Source organism: Herpailurus yagouaroundi, unplaced genomic scaffold (assembly GCF_014898765.1).
Source record: "Herpailurus yagouaroundi ecotype Mexico unplaced genomic scaffold, PumYag 141, whole genome shotgun sequence".
Lineage (NCBI taxonomy): Eukaryota > Metazoa > Chordata > Mammalia > Carnivora > Felidae > Herpailurus > Herpailurus yagouaroundi.
The window spans coordinates 35628132-35647484 of record NW_024412396.1 but is presented as its reverse complement, the minus strand read 5'-3'; the positions used below and the strand labels follow the sequence as shown (position 1 = coordinate 35647484).

Below are 19353 nucleotides of genomic sequence, written 5' to 3'. Positions count from 1 at the left end.
TATTTGATCCAAATCTGTCTAGCCCTAAGAAATTGCCGATGATGGATGAAAACAAGTAGTCAAGAGACAAAGTCGAAAAGAACTCTTCTTTAAAAAAAAACTATTTGTTAGAGAGAGAGTGAATGCAAGTGCAAGTGGGGGAGGAGCAGAGAGAGAGAGGGAGAGAGAGAATCCCAAGCATCTCTGATGTTAGCACACAGCCAAAGGTGAGGCTTGACCCAATGAACCACAAGATCATGACCTGAGCCAAAATCAGGAGTTGGATATTTAACCAACTAAGCCACCCAGGTGCCCCTGAAAAGGAGAACTCTTAATCACGTGCTGCTCCAAACACCAACATAGTCTATCCTTCTTCGGTAATGCCTTGTTTTCCTGGTTTGGCATAACTCCCATCAGGGGGCACTAATCCATCTGTTTCCTTCTCTAACAATCAGGCATTAACTAGGGGACTTGCTCTTCCTACCATTTTGCCCCAAATGACTGTGTGATGGAGTCACTGAAGCTGAGAATTATAGCCTAACTTTGAGATAAGCACTTTAGAAGCTGCGAGAAGTCCAAGGGGTAGGGAATCTTTGTTTAATGTATAACCATCTTGCTTACCTAGGCATAAAATCAATGTGAAAGCTTAAATGGGAGAGATCCTACCAATATAGGGGAGAACCAAGACAGGCTTTCTTTTTTTATTTTTTTTTAACGTTTACTTATTTTTGAAAGAAAGAGACAGCAAGTAGAGGAAGGGCAGAGAGAGAGGGAGACACAGAATCTGAAGCAGGCTCCAGGCTCTGAGCTGTCAGCACAGAGCCTGACATGGGGCTTGAACTCACGAACCGTGAGATCATGACCTGAGCCAAAGTCGGACACTTAATCTACTGAGCCACCCAGGTGCCCCCAAGACATCCTTTCTATTCAATCCTAGAAGCTTCACTGATTCCCTTGCAACCCCTAGGAAAGGCCCACCCAACCAACTGGTTTGGGCCTGATGTTGCAGATGATAAATATTAGTCTGGAGAACCCATGTATGGGTGACATTCCATTGGTAATCCTCTAGCTATTTGGAAGCCTCTTCTCTTGCCAACTCCACAGAAGCTGGAAATCCAGACACTCACGGTTGTAAACGTCCCTTTTGTGGGTGACCTTGTGACCCAGCTCTGGCTACTGAGACATAAGTGTGTTGGAAGGAAGCTGGGAAGATTTCCTTCCCTGGTGAAAGAGAAGAGGGGCTTCTACATGTGGCCCCTTTCCACTTCTTCCTGATTTGTACAAGGGCATGATGTCTGGGGTTACAATAGCCATCTGTGACCATGAAGCAACAAGCCTGACAATGAAAGACAACATGCTAACGATGGCAAACTGATAAAGAGATCCTATTGACCAACCACTGATGGGGAGGCAAGGCCATGTGCCAGATATTAGGCCCTGCATTTGGCACTGGTAACATTAAGAGTGAGGACGACAGAGACTCAGTTTGCTAGAAGTCTCACTTCTCAAGGATTTGAGCATGGTCGAGTACTGAACCATCATGGATCTTGATACACTAAACATACAACCCTTTCCAGATGTGAGATGTTGCATGCAAGCCCTACAACATGCAACCACTTTCCAAATGTGAGATGCTTGAGACATCTATCAAGAATGGTATGTGGGCCAGGTCTAACCCAGGGTCTAGAAACACAATTAAGAATTTGAGGTATCATCCTGAAGAGCATGTAAACATCGGATACTGCAGAAACTGCAATGAGCCTAAATACAGGGGGATATATATTCCTATGCAACTGAGGGGTCAAACTCCAGGCAGCAGTTGGGTTTTCTTGGCCCTGTTAGCAGTGAAAGGTAAACAGAAACAACTTGTTAGCCATAAATAAAAATCAATTTCAGCATAGGACTGGGGAATTCTAATATGTGGTCCTGGCTACCGAGCAAAAGTCTGCCTTAAAAATATTAACTGGATTAGTATTTCCCTGATGATGAGTGATGGGGAGCATCTTTTCATGTGTCTGTTAGCCACAATGAGATACCACCTGACACCTGTCAGAATGGCTAAAATTAACAACACAGGAAACAACAGATGTTGGTGAGGGTGCAGAGAAAGGGCAACTGTCTTACACTGTTGTTGGGAAGGCAAACTGGTGCAGCCACTCTGGAGAACAGTATGGAGGTTCCTCAAAAAGTTAAAAATAGAACTACCCTACAACCCAGCAACTGCACTACCAGGTATTAATCCAAAGGATACAAAAATACAGATTAAAAGGGGCACATGCACTCCATTGTTTATAGAAGCATTATCAACAACAGCCAAACTATGGAAAGAACCCAAATGTCCATCAACCGATAAATGGATAAAGATGTGGTTTATATATACAATGGAATACTACTCGGTGATAAAAAAGAATGAAATCTTGCCATTTGCAATAGCATGGATGGAAGTAGAATGTATTATGCTGAGTGAGCTAAGTCAGTCAGAGAAAGACAAATATCATATGATCTCAGTCATACGTGGAATTTAAGAAACAAAACAAATGAACGTGGGGAAGGGAAAAAAGAGAGAGGGAAGAAAACCATAAGAGATTCTTAATAATAGAGAACAAACACAAACTGATGGTTGATGGAGGGATGTGAGTGGGGATGAGCTAAATGGGTGATGGGTATGAAGGAGGCCACTTGTTATGATGAGCACCGGGTATTAAATGTAAGTGATGAATCACTAAATTCTGCTCCTGAAACCAGGATTAGACTATATGTTAACTAACTAGAATATAAATAAAAATTTGAAAAAAAAAAAATAACTGGAACAGGGGCACCTGACTAGCTCAACTGGAAGAGCATGCAACTCTTGATCTCTGGGTCATGAGTTTGAGCCCAATACTGGGTATAGAAATTACTAAAAAAATAAATAAATAAACTTAAAAAATATTAAGTGAAACATAAATCTATCTGTATTACTGAAGTAAAAAACATGCATAAGAGAAGTGAGATGTGGCTTTTGACTCAGTGAACAGCATCTATAGCTACTGAAGGATCAGAAAATTTTTTTAGACAATTATATTAAGCATATGTTTTCTTTATGTTTTTATTTTAAAAAGCTTTACTTTTTTTCTAACTACAAAGGTATACATGCTTACGGAAAAATATTTAAATACAGAAATACTGTGAAGAAAAAAGTTCACATTACCCACTGGATTAGTTTCCTATGGCTGCTGTAACAAATTGCCACAAACTTAATGGCTTAATACAACACAGATTTATTATCTTACACTTCTGGACTTTAGAAGTCTCACTGGGCTAAAAATCAAGGGGTCTGCGGGGCTATGTTTCTTCTGGAAATTTAAAGGGAGAATCTCTTTCCTTTCCTTTTCCACTTTCTAGAGGCCACCTGCATTCCTTGGCTCATGGCCCTTCATCCTCCTTAAAGGCAGCAAGGCAGTGTCTTTAAATCTCTAACTCTGATACTGATTCTCCTGTCTCCCTCCTTCCATTTCTAGGGACTCTTGTGGTTACACTGGGCCCATCTGGATAATCTAGAATACTTTCCCTATCTCAAGGTCTACTGATTATAACCCCTAATTCCATCTGCAGCTTTAATTACCCCTTACCATGTAACATAACAGAGTCAGAAGTTCCAGGGATAAGGACATTTTGGGGAGTCATTATTTTACCTACCACACACACCCATGATTTTACTAACCAGGAATAACTACAGTGAACGTTTTACTGAATAATTCTTTCCAGACCATGTCCCATGCATATGCATATAGAGATATATACCTGTATGCATTGTATTCGTTTATATGGATATATAAAAATTGAATATTACACCTCTCTTTTGCTACTTGCTTTTTCCACTTAACCTCATGGGAACTGTGTGTGTGTGTGTGTGTGTGGGTGTAAATTTCCACCCATTATTTTTAATAGCTACCACATTATTATTTTACCATTAGTGTTTTTTGAGTATATACCATGTGTTGAACACAGCATTAAATGCTGACATAATTTAATCCTTACAACAATCCCGTGGACTAAGAACTATTATAACCACCACCATCCCTTCAGAACCAGGACCCTGGAGGGCATCCATAGACAGATTAACTTGCTCAAGAGACACTCATCTGGTTAGTGGTAGTTCTCACTTTACCTCATAACATGCTCTGAACTACAGGGTGGCCTGCCTCTCGCAGGATATGCCACACAGCTGTCCCTTGGATTTTTTTTTTTTTTAATTTTTTTTTGAACGTTTATTTATTTTTGGGACAGAGAGAGACAGAGCATGAACGGGGGAGGGGCAGAGAGAGGGAGACACAGAATCTGAAACAGGCTCCAGGCTCCGAGCTGTCAGCACAGAGCCCGACGCGGGGCTCGAACTCACGGACCGCGAGATCGTGACCTGGCTGAAGTCGGACGCTTAACCGACTGCGCCACCCAGGCGCCCCCCCTTGGATTATTTAAAACCAGTGTCCCAGGGCACCTGGGTGGCTCAGTTCGTTAAGTGTCTGACTTCAGCTCAGATTATGATCTCATGGCTCCTGAGTTCGAGCCCCACATCAGGCTCACTGCTGTCAGCACAGAGCCCACTTGGATCCTCTGTTCTCTCTCTCTCTGCACCTCCCCTGCTCATGCTCTTTCTCTCTCTCTCAAAAATAAATAAACGCTTGAAAAAAATTATAAATAAAAAATAAAACCAATGTCCTACCATAAACCATTTTGGCTCTTTGTAATATTTTACTATTTAAAATAGAACTGAAATAAACAAGATCATGCTAGTGTCCGTGGATACCCCTGTAATGATTTTTTAAGAAACAGTTCTTAGAAGTATTGCTATATGCTAAGTCTTCTTATGTGTATTTCCAAATTGTCTGGAGGACAAGGTATAGTATACTATTCACACTCCTAGTGTCAACATTTTGAATTATTTTTCTTTTTAATCTTAACAATATGGTGAGGAAAATGGGTGCATTAATTTTTTTTGACTGCTAATTTCTTTAAATGTTCCTTCAATATGGGATTTTTTTTTTTCTTTTATGAAGTGCTTGTTCATGTTGTTTGCCTAGATTTCTATTTGGGGATTAATAAAGTTCCTTTTGAAAAGGATGGTTTGGATTTTGTAAAGGTCATCCCACATGAAAGGAACTATGAGTCAAAGTAGAAGCTGGAAATACCTCAGAAAGCATGTTCAGGACAAAGAATAGGAACAAGAAGGAAATAGACACAAAATCTAAAAAAAAAAAAAAAAATCCAGTAAGGGTGGAAGGGGGCACTGAGTGCCCCCTTAGGGATTGTCCTCATTCATAGACAATGAGAGCAATGTGGTCCAAATGAGGTAGTAGAAAGAACATTCTGGTAACAGCATAAAGGTTGGCATGGGATGGTCCAGTCTATGTAGCTCAAGGAAAGAGGAATTTAGGGTGCCTGGGTGGCTCCGTCATTGAGCATCTGACTTTGGTCAGGTCATGATCTCACAGTTGGTGAGTTCAAGTCCCACATCAGGCGAGCTTGTCCCCCGTTTAGGGTGAGCACAAGCCCTGCTCCGGGTAAAGTATGACCCCTGGGTGAGTCCCACTTCTCTCTCTCTCTCTGCCCCTCGCTCACTTGCACCCTCTCTCTCTCTAAAAAAAAAGGAAAGAAAGAAAGAAAGAAAGACCGAACAAAAGAAAGAAAGAAAGAAAGAGCTACAGGTCTGTAGGAACCCAAGGGGACATAAAGAACCCACAGAGCTGCCACAGCCCTGCACCATGCCCACGCTGACTGCCGAGCAGTTACAGACTGCAGGAGGCAGCGGCTCCCACTCCTGCCATCTCTGCAGCCACCAAAACCGGCTGGGACTTGCACTCGACTATGGTGGTCTGAAACTGCCACTCCTGGAGAATGGCTCCCAGCCCGCTAACGTCCCACTAGTGTCCCCTGTTGGTGGACCGTAGGAAACCATCCGGCAAGAGTATTTGAGAAATGTAGTTTCCAGGTTTGGGCCCCTGCCACACAGAGGGGTGCACCGAAAAGCAGGGAGAGATCTGAATGCCAATAGACCAAGTCTAGCAGAAGAGGGGACCCAGGAGAGTGTTCACGGCCAGGATATGGCTCTCCCTGGAAGGAGGTCTGGATTCTGGAACTAGTTTTGTTATTGGTGTGCCACGTCTTCTCCAAGGCAGTATAGCATCGTGACTCAGGGCATAAGCTCAGTGTCGTCCTTTGAAAGTGGGAAATAATACCTAGCTCAGAAGATATTTTAAACGTTAAATGGGTTACTGTAAAGGACTTAGGAGGTGCCTGAACGTAGTAAGCATTTAACAAATGATGGCTGTTGTCATTGTTACTATCATTTTAATTTTGCCATCTGTAAAGTTATAAGAGGAGGATTAAAGCATCTTTGCTGATTTCTCACCAGTCAGAGGAAAGGGGAACTAACAGTGGCCCTCAGTCTGAGCCTGGCACTGGGCGGAATTTTCGAGGTGCAGAGAAAAAGAAATAATATCCCTGCCTCCAAGAGCTCATCGTGTGACAAGAAGACAGAGGGGAATCACTGATTCAACGTAAAAATGTGCTCAGTGATAGACCAGAAGATACAGGGAAGGTTCTAGAAGAGGGTTTTTGCAGCATAGTGGAGAGATTTACATAGACTCCACTTTAAATCCAAAATTATGTTCTGTCACCCTGGGCAGATCACTTAGTCACCCCTGCCTGTTTCCTCCCCTTTTACAGTGAGATCGTACTTGAACCTGCCTCACAAAGCCTTTGTGAAAATTAAGCCAGCTGCTGTCCAGAAAGCTCATGCTGTAGTACCTGACACAGAAGTGTGTTCAAAAGCGATCGTTAGTATGATTCCAGTGGCCCAAGAGAAATCCGGGACCCAGGCTAAAGAAATGCAAACTGAAGGAGGAAAGGACGGCTGAAGAGCCGCCCAGCCCTCCAGGATCGCTTAATTATTGTGGTTGAAATTTCTTTTAACTTCAGGTTCTTTTACTTGGGAGGTATCTACCCCAGGGGGCGCCCGAGGCCTTCGCGTCTCTGTTGCCCGTGGCAACCGGCAGCCCCGGCGTCGTCAGGCTTGGTAGGCAACGCGCTGGGGCAGCAAGATGGCCCTGAGCTCCTGGTCCCCAGAGCTGGGGTTCGGCGGGAAGGTGCTGCTGCAGGCGGCAGCCGTCTCCACCGGCCCCTCCCTGGAGTTATGCACCTTCCCCTCCTCCCTGGGCTCCTCGGTCGCGACCGCTGCGCTGGAGCAGCTCTTTGTTGTGGGTAAGAAGCCTGCGGGCGCAGGGAGGAAGGGAGGAGGCCTCGGAAGTGGCATCTAGCTGGCACTGGTTGGGGGGGGAGCCTCCCTCAGTGGGGACCTGCCTGCGGGAACCCCAGGAGTCCCTGGCTGAAGCAGAGCCTCCTCAGGTTCCTTGGGGGAGAGAGAGGCAGCTTGGTGGGACCCAGGGTTCAGCTCTCCTGCTCTAGTGCCACTAAAGTGACTTGGCCCAGCTCACACTAGCGACTGGTGACAAATCCTGGACAAATCCTTAACTCTCAGGCCACTGCCATTTGCCTGAGACTAGGGTGTCCACCCACATTTAGATGATGCATTTAATTTCAGGGGTGTCTGGGTGGCTTGGTGAGTTAAGGGTAGACCTTTGATCTCAGATTCCTTAGCTCAAGCCCTACCTTGGGCTCCATGTTGGGCCAAAGCCTACTTTTAAAAAAACAAAAGAAAAAAAGATTATGCATTTAATTTCAGCGTCTCCCTTCTTGCCTTTTCTTTGCAAGTTAACTTCCTCCAACATTTTGCCACGGTACCGTGGAGAATTTAACAGGCAAACAAGAAAGGGAGTGTTTAAGAAGTTCCTGTTGTGTTAGACAAGGAAAATTAGACATGAATGTTTAGTGGATGCAAACATGATACCTTGGATAGGTCCACGTTAAAATGCCTCTTCAGTTAGAAAGCTGAACCTGCAATCAAGGCACCTAAGTTTAAGGTAAGATATGGTCCAAGAAAGGGCGTTTCTTGTTTAGCTCATAAACCATTTAGGCCAAACAACAAAGCATCTCCTGTCTTTAACATCAGCTTCTCATGGGTTCAAGGTAATCATCTTGACTTTTATCATAATGTTACCATTAGTTTGGGATAGTTTCTTTTTTTCTTCTTAGATGAACTAATTTAACTTCACAATTCCTATGAGATAAGCTTGGATGAATATTATCGTGAAGAATGTTAACCACCAGAGACCTACATGAGTTACAGGTGCCCAAGGGCATTGCCAAATGATAGAGCTAGGGCCTTGAAATCTCTTTATACTCCATCTCTAGATCTGCATGTGCATTTAATCCCAGCACTTCGATGTGCAAATATTTTTCTGCGAATAATTTCTGGGCTTTAAGGAAGTTTTTTGTAGGAAAAAAAAAAAAAACTTCATGAAGCCTCAGGTGTGGGTTATCAAATACACAGCTCTCCAGCCTGTTTGCAAGTGGGAACAGCTTGTGCTCATTCATTCCATTAGAAGAAGGGGAAGGAGATAACAGGCAGTGCCTGTCTCTTCCTAACGCACACTTGTTTGCAAACCCAGTAACCGATTTTCACTTGGTTTGAGAGCTTCGTTCATTAAGAGAATCCATGCTCCCCGGAACTCGGCAGAAATTGCTGTCTACTCTCCTGAGAGTAGAGACCATTAAGGGCAAGGACTCGAGTCACACCAACTTGGGTTGAATCTAGACTCTTATCTGTGTTCTGTGACCATGAACATATGACATAAACTCGAAAGTCCGATTTCTCACCTGTGACATGGGAGTCATCCTAAGATTATAGTAATCAACTTACATAATACACGTAAAACATGAATGGTGTTCACATGAATGGTGACAGAGCCAAGGTAAGTAAAGCCTCCTCTGTTCTCCCTCCTGTTTCCTTTCATCCTTTTTCCCTTCCTTCTTTCCACTCAGTATGTATCTTGTCTCCATTGCCATTGCTAATATTTCACAAGCCTCTCTTCTCATGTGCCTCCTACTTACGGTGTATGAGGGAAAGGAGACACTTTTCATATGTCAGGGAATGAAAAGGGCTAGAAGTTCTGTGTTCGTCACACCTACCAATTTTCAAACATTTACTCTCATCCCAGGATTAAAATATTGGCACAGAAAAACATAGTGACATAAGGGACTTTTAAACAGTTAATTAAATGAGTGGGGTTTTTTTGCATAATATTATACTTACATGTATACAAATATATGTATATGAAAACATTCTCACACCTACATTATAGGCATGTTACATTTCTTCCTTTCCTAAGTATTTGTTGAATTTTTTGTCCCATTCTATACAGATTCCCTCTTTCTATCATGAGAGATGCAAAGATAGGGTTTGCCTTCAAGAAGCATAAAATATATACCTAAGTTAAAATATTATGAAATAGGAAACATGTTCAAAAGAGATTCATATTAAGTACTAGAAGAATTCAGAGATAGAAGATATAATTTTCAGCTGGGCAAGCATTTGAGCTAGATCTAAAAGGTTACATAGAATTTGGACTAACACGTAAGAGATCTTTCATTTTCTAATTTTTTTCTTTTTTTAGAACAATCACTGCACAGTGACTATTTTAAATGCAACGAAGAAGCTAGGACCTTTCTTAAGGACATTGCTATCGCTGTTAAGAAATTGGTATTGTATTATCTCTAAGAGCTATTTTTTTCAATCTTCCACTTCTTCATTAACCTTTAATTTAGCACCACCTCTGTTCAAGGTACTTGAATAGATGAATAGGGAAACTAGTTCCCTTGAGTGAAGAAAATTTCTACCTCAGTTTACTGAGCATTTGCCCCAGTGTTCATCAGCTGTGGAATGTTGCCTGGTTTTCCATTCAGGACACTGACTTAAGGACCTGTGCTATGTATGGATGGAGGCCGGCCTGCTTAGGAGAGGCAGTACCTGTGCTAAAGGAGCTCAGTGAAGGGGTGGGCCACGTGGGCAAATGCTTGACCCCAGTGTATAAACCATGCATGGTGCCAATTTACTTAGTTCATTATAAGCAATTTCTTATATAACTGCTGAAAGATTATTTGACCAGACAGTGCCGGTCAGTGAAAACAAAGCAACTCTTTTTTATGCTAACTTGGCCCCATCAAAGAAATATTTAAAGAATTTCCTTTTGAAGTGTCACAAACTGGGCCCTCCTGGGCCCTGGATGATGTTTCCAGTGCTTTCCCCACAGAGTGAGAATGGCGAGGTCTCTTCATTTGATTTTAAAATATTGAATAAAAATCTATACATCAAATACCTAAAAATGTAGAAATGTGGTGTAAAGTAAATGAGTTTGAGTCTGCAGACTGCTGAGAAAAGCTCACCTCTTTTATAATTATATTTTTCTGTGATTATATATAGTTGTGTATGTATACTCAGCATTATACTTCAGGATCCCACTTAATTGAATACATATATGGAAATACTAGGCGTCTGTGTGGTGCCGCACTATGGTCCCATGGAAACCTTTACCTCTGCTTTGTCTTTTTGGTTACGTTTTTCTCCCAAGTTTGAAGGGGTCAAAATATTTATTGCTGCTTCTTAAAAGTATCTAGTATGTCTCCATGTAATATCTGAGCTGTGAAATCTCCGTTTTTGAAAGTAACAAATTTTCACTATTCTGAAAGTTTACCCTGGATTTTTTTTTTAATTTTTTTTTTAACGTTTATTTATTTTTGAGACAGAGAGAGAGAGACAGAGCATGAACGGGGGAGGGACAGAGAGAGAGGGAGACACAGAATCAGAAGCAGGCTCCAGGCTCTGAGCCATCAGCCCAGAGCCCGACGCGGGGCTCGAACCCACGGACCGTGAGATCGTGACCTGAGCTGAAGTCGGACGCTCAACCGACTAAGCCACCCAGGCGCCCCTACCCTGGATTTTTTTTTAATAGACAAGTAAAAGGAAGAAAGTAAAAACCACCATGATCTCAGCATAATCATAAAATAATAAACTAAATTAATATAATCATAATTAGCTCTTTGATGAATGTCTTTCCCACTTTCAGGGAATAGATGATGCCTGTTTTGAATTTTAATTTTTTACAGAAAACCAATCATACTATATATATAATTATGTTATCTGCTTTTTATTACTCATAAAATATAATGGATTTCTCAGGTCATAAAATAACTATATCCATTACAACCATTTATTGAAGAGATGATTTATCTATTTTTTTCCACTAACATTTTTGGATGGTTTTCTTTTTTTGTTTAAAAAAAAATTTTTTTTTTTTTTTAACATTTATTTATTTTTGAGACAGAGAGAGACAGAGCATGAACGGGGGAGGGTCAGAGAGAGGGAGACACAGAATCTGAAACAGGCTCCAGGCTCCGAGCTGTCAGCACAGAGCCCGACACGGGGCTCGAACTCACGGACCCCGAGATCATGACCTGAGCCGAAGTTGGCCACTCAACCGACTGAACCACCCAGACGCCCCGGTTTTCTTTCTTTAAAAATAAGCCCCACCAAAAAAAGGTCAAGAATCTCCACCAGACTATTTGTTTAGATTTGTAGGTATGTATTAAAAAAAGAAAAAAGAAAGAAAAAAATTGTTCTTTTTATACCTAAGCATATTTCTAGAGGCATTTTCCATTTTTTAATGAAGGAGATTTTTCTCAGCATTACCCTTTTTGTTGGAGTCTTTCCTTTTAAGTTGATTGAAACTGCATGCAAGAAGCAAAGAAACATGATTTCTGAGAAGGAAATCTGCAAAGATTAAAAGATAAATTAACAATGACACCTTAAAAACTGATTATGGAATAGTTATTTTTCTATTCCAAATAAAAATAAAAGCAGAAGGTATTGAATGAAAATCAAAGTTTGATCTCTGAAAATGTTTATAATGGGGCATTGCCTGGGAAATCAATTTTATTATTTTAATGCTTTAACTTTTTAAATATGTAATTTAAAATTTCAGGAAGAAATGAGAAAAGCCACAATTGATCTCCTGGAAATTGAAAGCATGGAACTCAGCAGACTATATTTCCTACTGGAAACTCTTCCCAATAGCATTGGCAGAGAATTAGAAGGTACTTTAAGGTTATCAACTGTAGAAACTTATCTTAGAAGAAAATTGAGCCTACTGCTTGTAATAAGACAAGTTGAATCATTATTTTCTGTCAAAATGTAGCTAGAAAAAATACACTACGCAAACACAGATCCATCATCATTTTCCCTCATATTGTAAGTGGAAATGATATATATAAAACTTGAACTTATATATTTTAGTTTCTAAATAGACTAAAGATATCTGGATTAGCCCGTTCCAAATTGGTATTTTTCGAATTAAATTAGGCAACTTGACTCACCTAAACCACCATCCTACTTTCTGTCCCTGTAAGTTTAGAGACTATATAGGTACCTCATATAAGTGGAACCATACAGTACTTTCCTTTAGTGACTAATTTCACTTGGCATGTCTTCGAGTTTTATCCACGTTGTAGCATGTGTCAGAATTTTCTTTCATTTTAAGGTCAAACGATATTCCACTGTGTGTGTACCATGTTTTTTTTACCTGTTCATCCACTGATGGCCCCTTGGGTTGTTTCTACCTTTTAGCTATTGTGAACAAAGCTGTTGTAAACATGAGGGTGCTGCGGCCCCTGTGTGGCCCGGTCAGTTGAACTTCCAACTCTTGATTTTGGCCCAGGTCATGATCTCACAGTTTGATGAGTTTGAGCCCCTGATGGACTCTGGGCTGACAGCGCGGAACCTGCTTAAGATTCTCCCTCTTTCTCTGCCCCTCCCCTGCTCACGCTCTCTCTGTCTCTCTCAAAATAAATAAATAAGTAATTGTTTAGTTGATGCAAATGTGTTTATTTGGTGCAAATATCTATTAGAGTCCCTACTTCCGATGCTTTTGGGCATATATGCAGAAGGGAATTGCTGGATTGTATGGTAAGGGGGTACTTTAAGTTTTGAGAAGCTGCCATACTGTTTTCCACAGTGGCTGCTGTATTTTACATTTCCACCCCAGATGTACAAGGATCCCAATTTCTTCACATTCTTGTTAACATTTGTTCTTTTCTGTTCTTTTTTTTTTTTTAATATAGTCATCCTAATGGATGTGAAATGCTGTATCATTGTGGTTTTGTTTTGCATTTCCCTAATGATTAATGATGTTGAGCATTTTTTCATGTGCTTATTGGTCATTGGGATATCTTCTTTGGAGAAATATCTATTCGGGTACTTTGCTCATCTTTTAACTAGGTCGTTTGGTTGTTAGTGAGTTGTGAGAATTCTTTGTATAGTCTGGATGTTAATCCTTTATCAAGTATATTGTTTGAAAATATTTCGACCTATTCCATGGTTTTCCTTTTCATACTATTTTTTTTTTTTGTAATTTTTATTTTGAGAGAGCATGCATGCTGGGGCGGGGATGGGGGGCAGAGAGAGAGGGAGAGAGTGAATCCCGTGCGTGCTCTGTGCTGTCAGCACAGAGCCCAGTGCAGGGCTTGATCTCACAATTAATAAAATCCATGACCTGAGCCAAGATCAAGAGTCATCCACTAACTGACTGAGCCACCCAGGTGTCCCCTTTTCACTGTGTTGATACTGACTTTTGATGCACAAAAGTTTCAAATTTTGATTTAGTCCAGTTTGTCAATGTTTTTTTTTTCTTTTTTTTAACATTCATTTATTTTTGAGAGAGAGAGAGAGAGAGACAGACAGACAGATAGCGAGCAGGGGAGGGGCAGAGATGGAGACACAGAATCCGAAACAGGCTCCAGGCCCTGAGCTGTCAGCACAGAACCTGATGCAGGGTCAAAGCCATCAACCACGAGATCATGACCTGAGCCAAAGTCGGCCGCTTAACCGACTGAGCCACCCAGGTGCCCTTAGGATTTTCTTTGGCTGCCTATGCTTTTGGTGTCATAGCCAAGAAATCATTGCTAAATCCAATGTCATGAAGATTTCCTCGTATGTTTTCTTCTAAGAGTTTTATAGGTTTAGCTCTTATATTTAGGTTTTTTATTCACCTTTTGTTAAATTTTGTATGTGGTATACAGTAAGGCTCCAACCTCATTTCCCCAACTGCCAGGAATATTGACTAAGGCTTGTGAGCCTCAGAGCTAAGGTCCTCTGCAGGAATTGACACCGTCCCCTGCGCTATCCTGGAGCATTCTCTCCCCACGTGCGGCCCACACTCTGTGATCAGTCAGTGTGAGAATGCAGAAGTCTGCCTCCTTGCTCAGTGTAGAACAACTCCCAAGCGTCATCACCGCTCCAAAGCTTGTTACCGTGTAACCTCCGCCTCCTCCAACCCAGTGGTTTAAATTCAAAACAAACTGGGGGCACCTGGGTGGCTCAGTCAGTTAAGCGTCCGACTTTGGCTCACGTCATGATCTGGCAGTCCTGGGTTCAAGCCCCGGGTCGGGCTCTGTGCTGACAGCTCAGAGCCTGGAACCTGCTTCAGATTCTCTCTCTCTCTCCCTCCCTCCCAGAGTAAACAAACATTAAAAACAAAACAAACAACAAACCGCAGCAACAAAAACAAAACACTTTTTAAGTAGATGTTCCCATTATCCATTTACTGCCTTGCGTGCAGCTCCAAATCTACCTTCACTGTCTGCTCGGTATTGAGAGAGATGGGCCCTGGAATTTCCCCCCTGTACCAGCTGCCACAGCGTTTCATCAGGAGAGAACCCTGGAGGGACACTGGAAGAAAAAGCAGCAGTCTTTCTGGTCCCACGGTGCTCCTCTCAGCCAGCTCTTGGAGCACCCACAGCCTCTCCATGCCCAGCTCCTGCCATGTGTGGCTGTCCACAGTGCCCGGCTGCTTCCTCCAGTACCCCTGGGGCAGCTTCATGGTAGATTGCTACCAGTGAGGCACCAGCCTGTGAACAGCTTCCCTGGCGCTCTTTGGGTGGTTTGGCAGTGAGCTCTGAAGTATGGCAACTCCCTGCGGACAGGTCCCCTCAATTCCTCCAGAAGGTAGATTTCCATGAGTTCTACCAGCCCAGCATTTCAAGAACTTCTGTGCCCAGTGAGCCACAGCACTTTCCCGTGAGGCCTGGTTCCCAGGGCTGGAGTTGCTGCTTCCTTGAACGAACTCTCTCGGCCCCTGGGGGTAGTGGCTGCTCCTCGTGTCTGCTGTTCCTGAATCCTTTAGAGTTCTCTTTTCTTTCTTACCATTCGATCCCTCGTTACTCTAACCTCCTGTTGGAGTCAATAATTCTCTATACTAAAATTTCCCTGTTTTATTTGTAAGATTTCTGTCTCCTAATTAGACACTGAGTGACACAGTCAGCTGTAAAACAATATGCATGGTATTACTCTAGTTTGGCAGGAAAAATATGACAAACTCTGTATACAGAAAAAAAAAGAATCTGCTGAAGGGAGAATTAAGAATGTGTTGGGTTACTTTTATAATCAGGAAAAATATTTAGAAGGAAAGTAAATAGCATATGAGCTAAAGAGATTCTTGATAGACACTGAATACTTAACCAAGTAAAGTTAATTGGTCTTAGGTTATAAAGCTTTGCTACTCAAAGTATGGTTCTTGGATCAGCAGCATCTGAAAGCTTGTTATAAAATCCAGAATCTCTAGGCCCATCCCAGGCTTACTCTCTCAGAATCTGTATTTCAATAATATCCCCAGGTGATATATATGTCTATTTGAGACATAAAAGTTCAGGATGCCCTGCTACAATGAGCAAACTTAATAAGTAGCCTTAGAAAAATAACCTCTCTCTCTCAGATGGAGCTACTGGCTAGTTTCTAGAGAATTTATTGGGTGGAAATGACTAGTCCAGGACCTTCTAAGCAGTGTTAAAAATTTTATTTTTTTGTATTTATATCTATCATGCTTCTGAAGTCTTATGTGATTACACTGATTTGTTATTTATTGATGAATGATCACACAGTCACACAAGAATGACACATGAATTAACACATTCAGTTCCCCCCAGCAAGCAGAGCCAGAGGCTTTTACACTGATATTTGGGAGCACCATCCAAAGAGGAGGAGGGCGGGATAAGGAGAGAAAAGCAGGGAGAAGAGAACGCTGATATGGGGTGCAATACCATGCTGACTGCCGCTAAACACAACTAAGTAAGTATAGGAATATGTCCCAAGATACACGGCTACATCTTCTCTGGACTGTCCAGGCACCAGCTCCTGTCTGTCATCAGTCTAGTGTTCACCAGCCTCCCACACTTCAAGTTACATGAGCATGGGTATGCGTGCATAAAGAAGTCTCATGGGAGAGGTGACAAGAAGGTCCTAGACTGGAGGTGAGAAGCGGATAGAATAAGCAGGAATGAGGTTCTGCCAGACCGCACCAGTCTGAAGTTGTTCAGAGCCCATAGAAAGCTGGTCACCATAGCGCTGCAGGAATTTTTACCTCAACACCCAGGCTTCGTCGTCTCACCACTTCAAGGAATGAAGAGGTGGACGCAAAATGAACAGCATGGAAAAGTTTATTAGAGTATAAGATTAGAAAAGAAGAATAGTATGAAAACTGTCTTTACGAAGAAGGGAAATTTGAAAGTGAATGCTTGCGACCACAGGCCAGGGTCCTTGTTTTATAAGGTTCTGGTCAGCCCCCCTTCCCTTCCCCCTTGTTCCTTCTCAGGGCCCATCTTTGTTGGCTTGACAACTCAAGGTGCTGGGTTGTCCATTCCTGACTGGTTGGATTCCATTGTGTGAAGAGTCAGATGGGTCATACTGTCCCTCGTATGACCTAAGTTTTATGGTTTAGCTAAGTATTTTGATTGTCAAATTCCAGAGGGGAACCTGAGGGGGAGTAGGTGGTATCTGTTACATTCTTAAGAGGGACCTTACGCCTAAGGGGGTTTGCTCTAGTTAGAAATTCCCAGCATTGTTCCAAAATAGGTGTCTTTCCCCATCCAGGGACCCCAGGTGCTAATCCTTTCCGTCTCTACCTACTTTATCCTATTTTACCCTATTAATAGCAGCAGATGAACTAAGGGAAATAATTGATAGGTAAGATTGAGAGGACCCAAAGGGGTAAGAGGTGTCTGATACAGGAACATAATTAAAAGAGCATTGCAGGAGTGCCTGGGTGGCTCAGTTGGCCAAGTGTCCAACTTCGGCTCAGGTCATGATCTCACGGTCCGTGGATTCTCTCTGCCCCTCCCCCACTCACTCCCTGTCTCTGTCTCTCTCAAAATAAACCAACATTAAAAAAATGGAAAAGTCAGTATGTACAACTGTGCTGTTTCTCAAATAACCTAGTGACATTTCCGTTTACTTTTAAGAATGTGTCAGAGATGCCCGCAGATTAAATCTTTTTGAGATAAATCAATTACAAATGGACGTTACAAGGATGAATAATGAAATCGAGTTCCTGAAGAAGAAAATACTTGATCTGAAAACAATTAATGAAATTCTAGGGTATGTATTTTTTTTTTTAATTTGGTACATGAGGGAGTTGGGGTCTGTGACTGGAGTGTGAAAATTATCCTAAGGGGTTTGCCTTCTGTTTCTGAACTGGTACAGGGTAAGTAGGAGGTGGGTATCACTTCTAGCAGATGACCCTGACTGCTGAGGGGTGTGTGATGACTGCACAGAGCTGGGGAGGAGAGCAAAAACTTCTTTCACCACCGCAGTTAGGAGACCCGTAACATTTCAGAGGCCACCCAGCTTCTCAGCAGCAGCTACTGTGTGTAGCTCATACACGTCCTTGCAAGCCCCCTCCAAACAGAGGCACACAAAATTTTTGTTGTGATGTTTATTTATTTTTGAGAGAGAGAGAGACCGAGTGCAAGCGGGGAGGGGCAGAGAGAGAGGGAGAGACACAGAATCTGAAGCAGGTTCCAGGCTCCAAGATGTCAGCAGAGCCTGACGCGGGCTCGAACTCATGAACCGTGAGATCATTACCCAAGCCGAAGTCAGACACTTAACCGACTGAGCCACCCAGGCCCCCCATGGTTTCCATTTTAGTAAAATTAAGTTTACAAACTCCAACACTAAAAAGAAGTCTTTCTGGGTATTTTATATATATATATATTTTCTCCATCTGTAAAATGGGGATTACAAGCTTGAATTTATGCAGCTCATGGAGGAAGAGATAGCTTCTAAAAGAAAAACCAACAAAACCTTAAGAACAACTCAGCCTTATGAGCAAATTTACAAGACGAATGCATAGATATCAGAATGTCGGTTTGTTAGAGGAAGAAATGTTCAAAGAGCCCTCATGAAACAAAGAAATCTTCTTGGGAAGCTACAATAATCAGAAGGTTGCTTGGTGCACCTGGTATCAAAGCATCAGGAATTAGGGGGAGAATTCAAGGTCCAGGATGCCTCTCCCATATTAGGCCTTCAGAGCACCTGTTCTGGGGGATGTTCTATGAAGAAGAAAGTACATGAGAACTTTAACCCCTATTGGGGATTCACAGTGCAGATTTATGTATGGTGCATGCCAGTCACAATCGCCAGTCTGCTGTATGAATTAGACTACCAATTTCTAAACTAATCACAAGGAAGATAATACCCAAGCTGAAATACTCAAGTCAGTTGGCCAGCACATCACACCTCCATAGACCAGTGATTCTCAAACTTGAGTGTGCATCAGAATCACTTGGGAGTGCTTGTTAAAACACAAATTACTAGAAAGCTCCCAAGTTTCTCATTTAGTAGGTCTAGGGGGTGGGAATAAGAACTTGCATTTCTAGCAAGTTCCCAGGTGATGCTTACGCTGCTGGTCCTGATCATACTGTGAGAATCACCGTTCTAGAGAAATCTTTATAGAAAGGCAAACCATAAGCATAAGGTGGGTTTCTTGATAAGCTAGTGTCCCCAAGGTCCAATCTCGTTGCATCCACTTTTCAAAGAATGATGCGTATCAACATGCCAACACTCTCTAACAGGCAGTCCTCCCCCTGGACAGTCCTCAAAAACTGAAAGCTCTTTGGGTGGGTTTTTCCTTAGGTCTTGTGTTCAGTTTGGGTGCTGTCTTCTCAACCCATCTCAATACACCTAGGTGTTTTTTTTTTTTTTTTATTTGACTTGTTTTGTTTTGCTTTGCTCCTTAGGTTGATTCATTCTTAGAAGGAATCCTCTGCTAGACCCACAAAGCACCCATTATCTTACACTCTCTACTCTAGGCTTTTTATTGCATTTCCATGGTAGAATTGACTTCTGGAAAATAAACTTACCAACAACCTGTTTCCATTTTCCTGAGCCTTTGCACACAATCCCCCTGAACCAAAGTCTTTAGCCCTGGGGACTAGAGAGAGGAAAAAAGTCTTTACATTTTAGGAGTTTTAAAAAAGGAAAATATAGAAATGGTGCCAATTGTCCCTCCTTCAAGTCCTGTATTGTTAGTTCCGGGGTAGGTGTTTCTCACAATCATTTTTTTTTTAAGTTTATTTATTTATTTTGAGAGAGACGGAGAGAGTGCAAGCAGG

The 19353-nt window shown here is 42.1% G+C and overlaps 1 protein-coding gene across 3 annotated transcripts in view; it reads left to right on the top strand.

Annotated features, from left to right (window-relative positions):
* Positions 1-7047: 7047 nt before the first annotated feature.
* Positions 7048-19353, top strand: part of CCDC175 (coiled-coil domain containing 175) — a 78569-nt gene continuing 66263 nt past the window's right edge. For all 3 annotated transcript variants that reach the window (XR_005790928.1, XM_040477285.1, XM_040477284.1), the window contains exons 1-4: positions 7048-7221; positions 9534-9619; positions 11898-12009; positions 17203-17338. Coding sequence is in view for 2 of the 3 variants with exons in the window: in XM_040477285.1 (XP_040333219.1) it covers positions 7062-7221; positions 9534-9619; positions 11898-12009; positions 17203-17338 (494 nt within the window). In the remaining variant the exon portion in view is untranslated. The remainder of the gene's footprint in view (positions 7222-9533; positions 9620-11897; positions 12010-17202; positions 17339-19353) is intronic.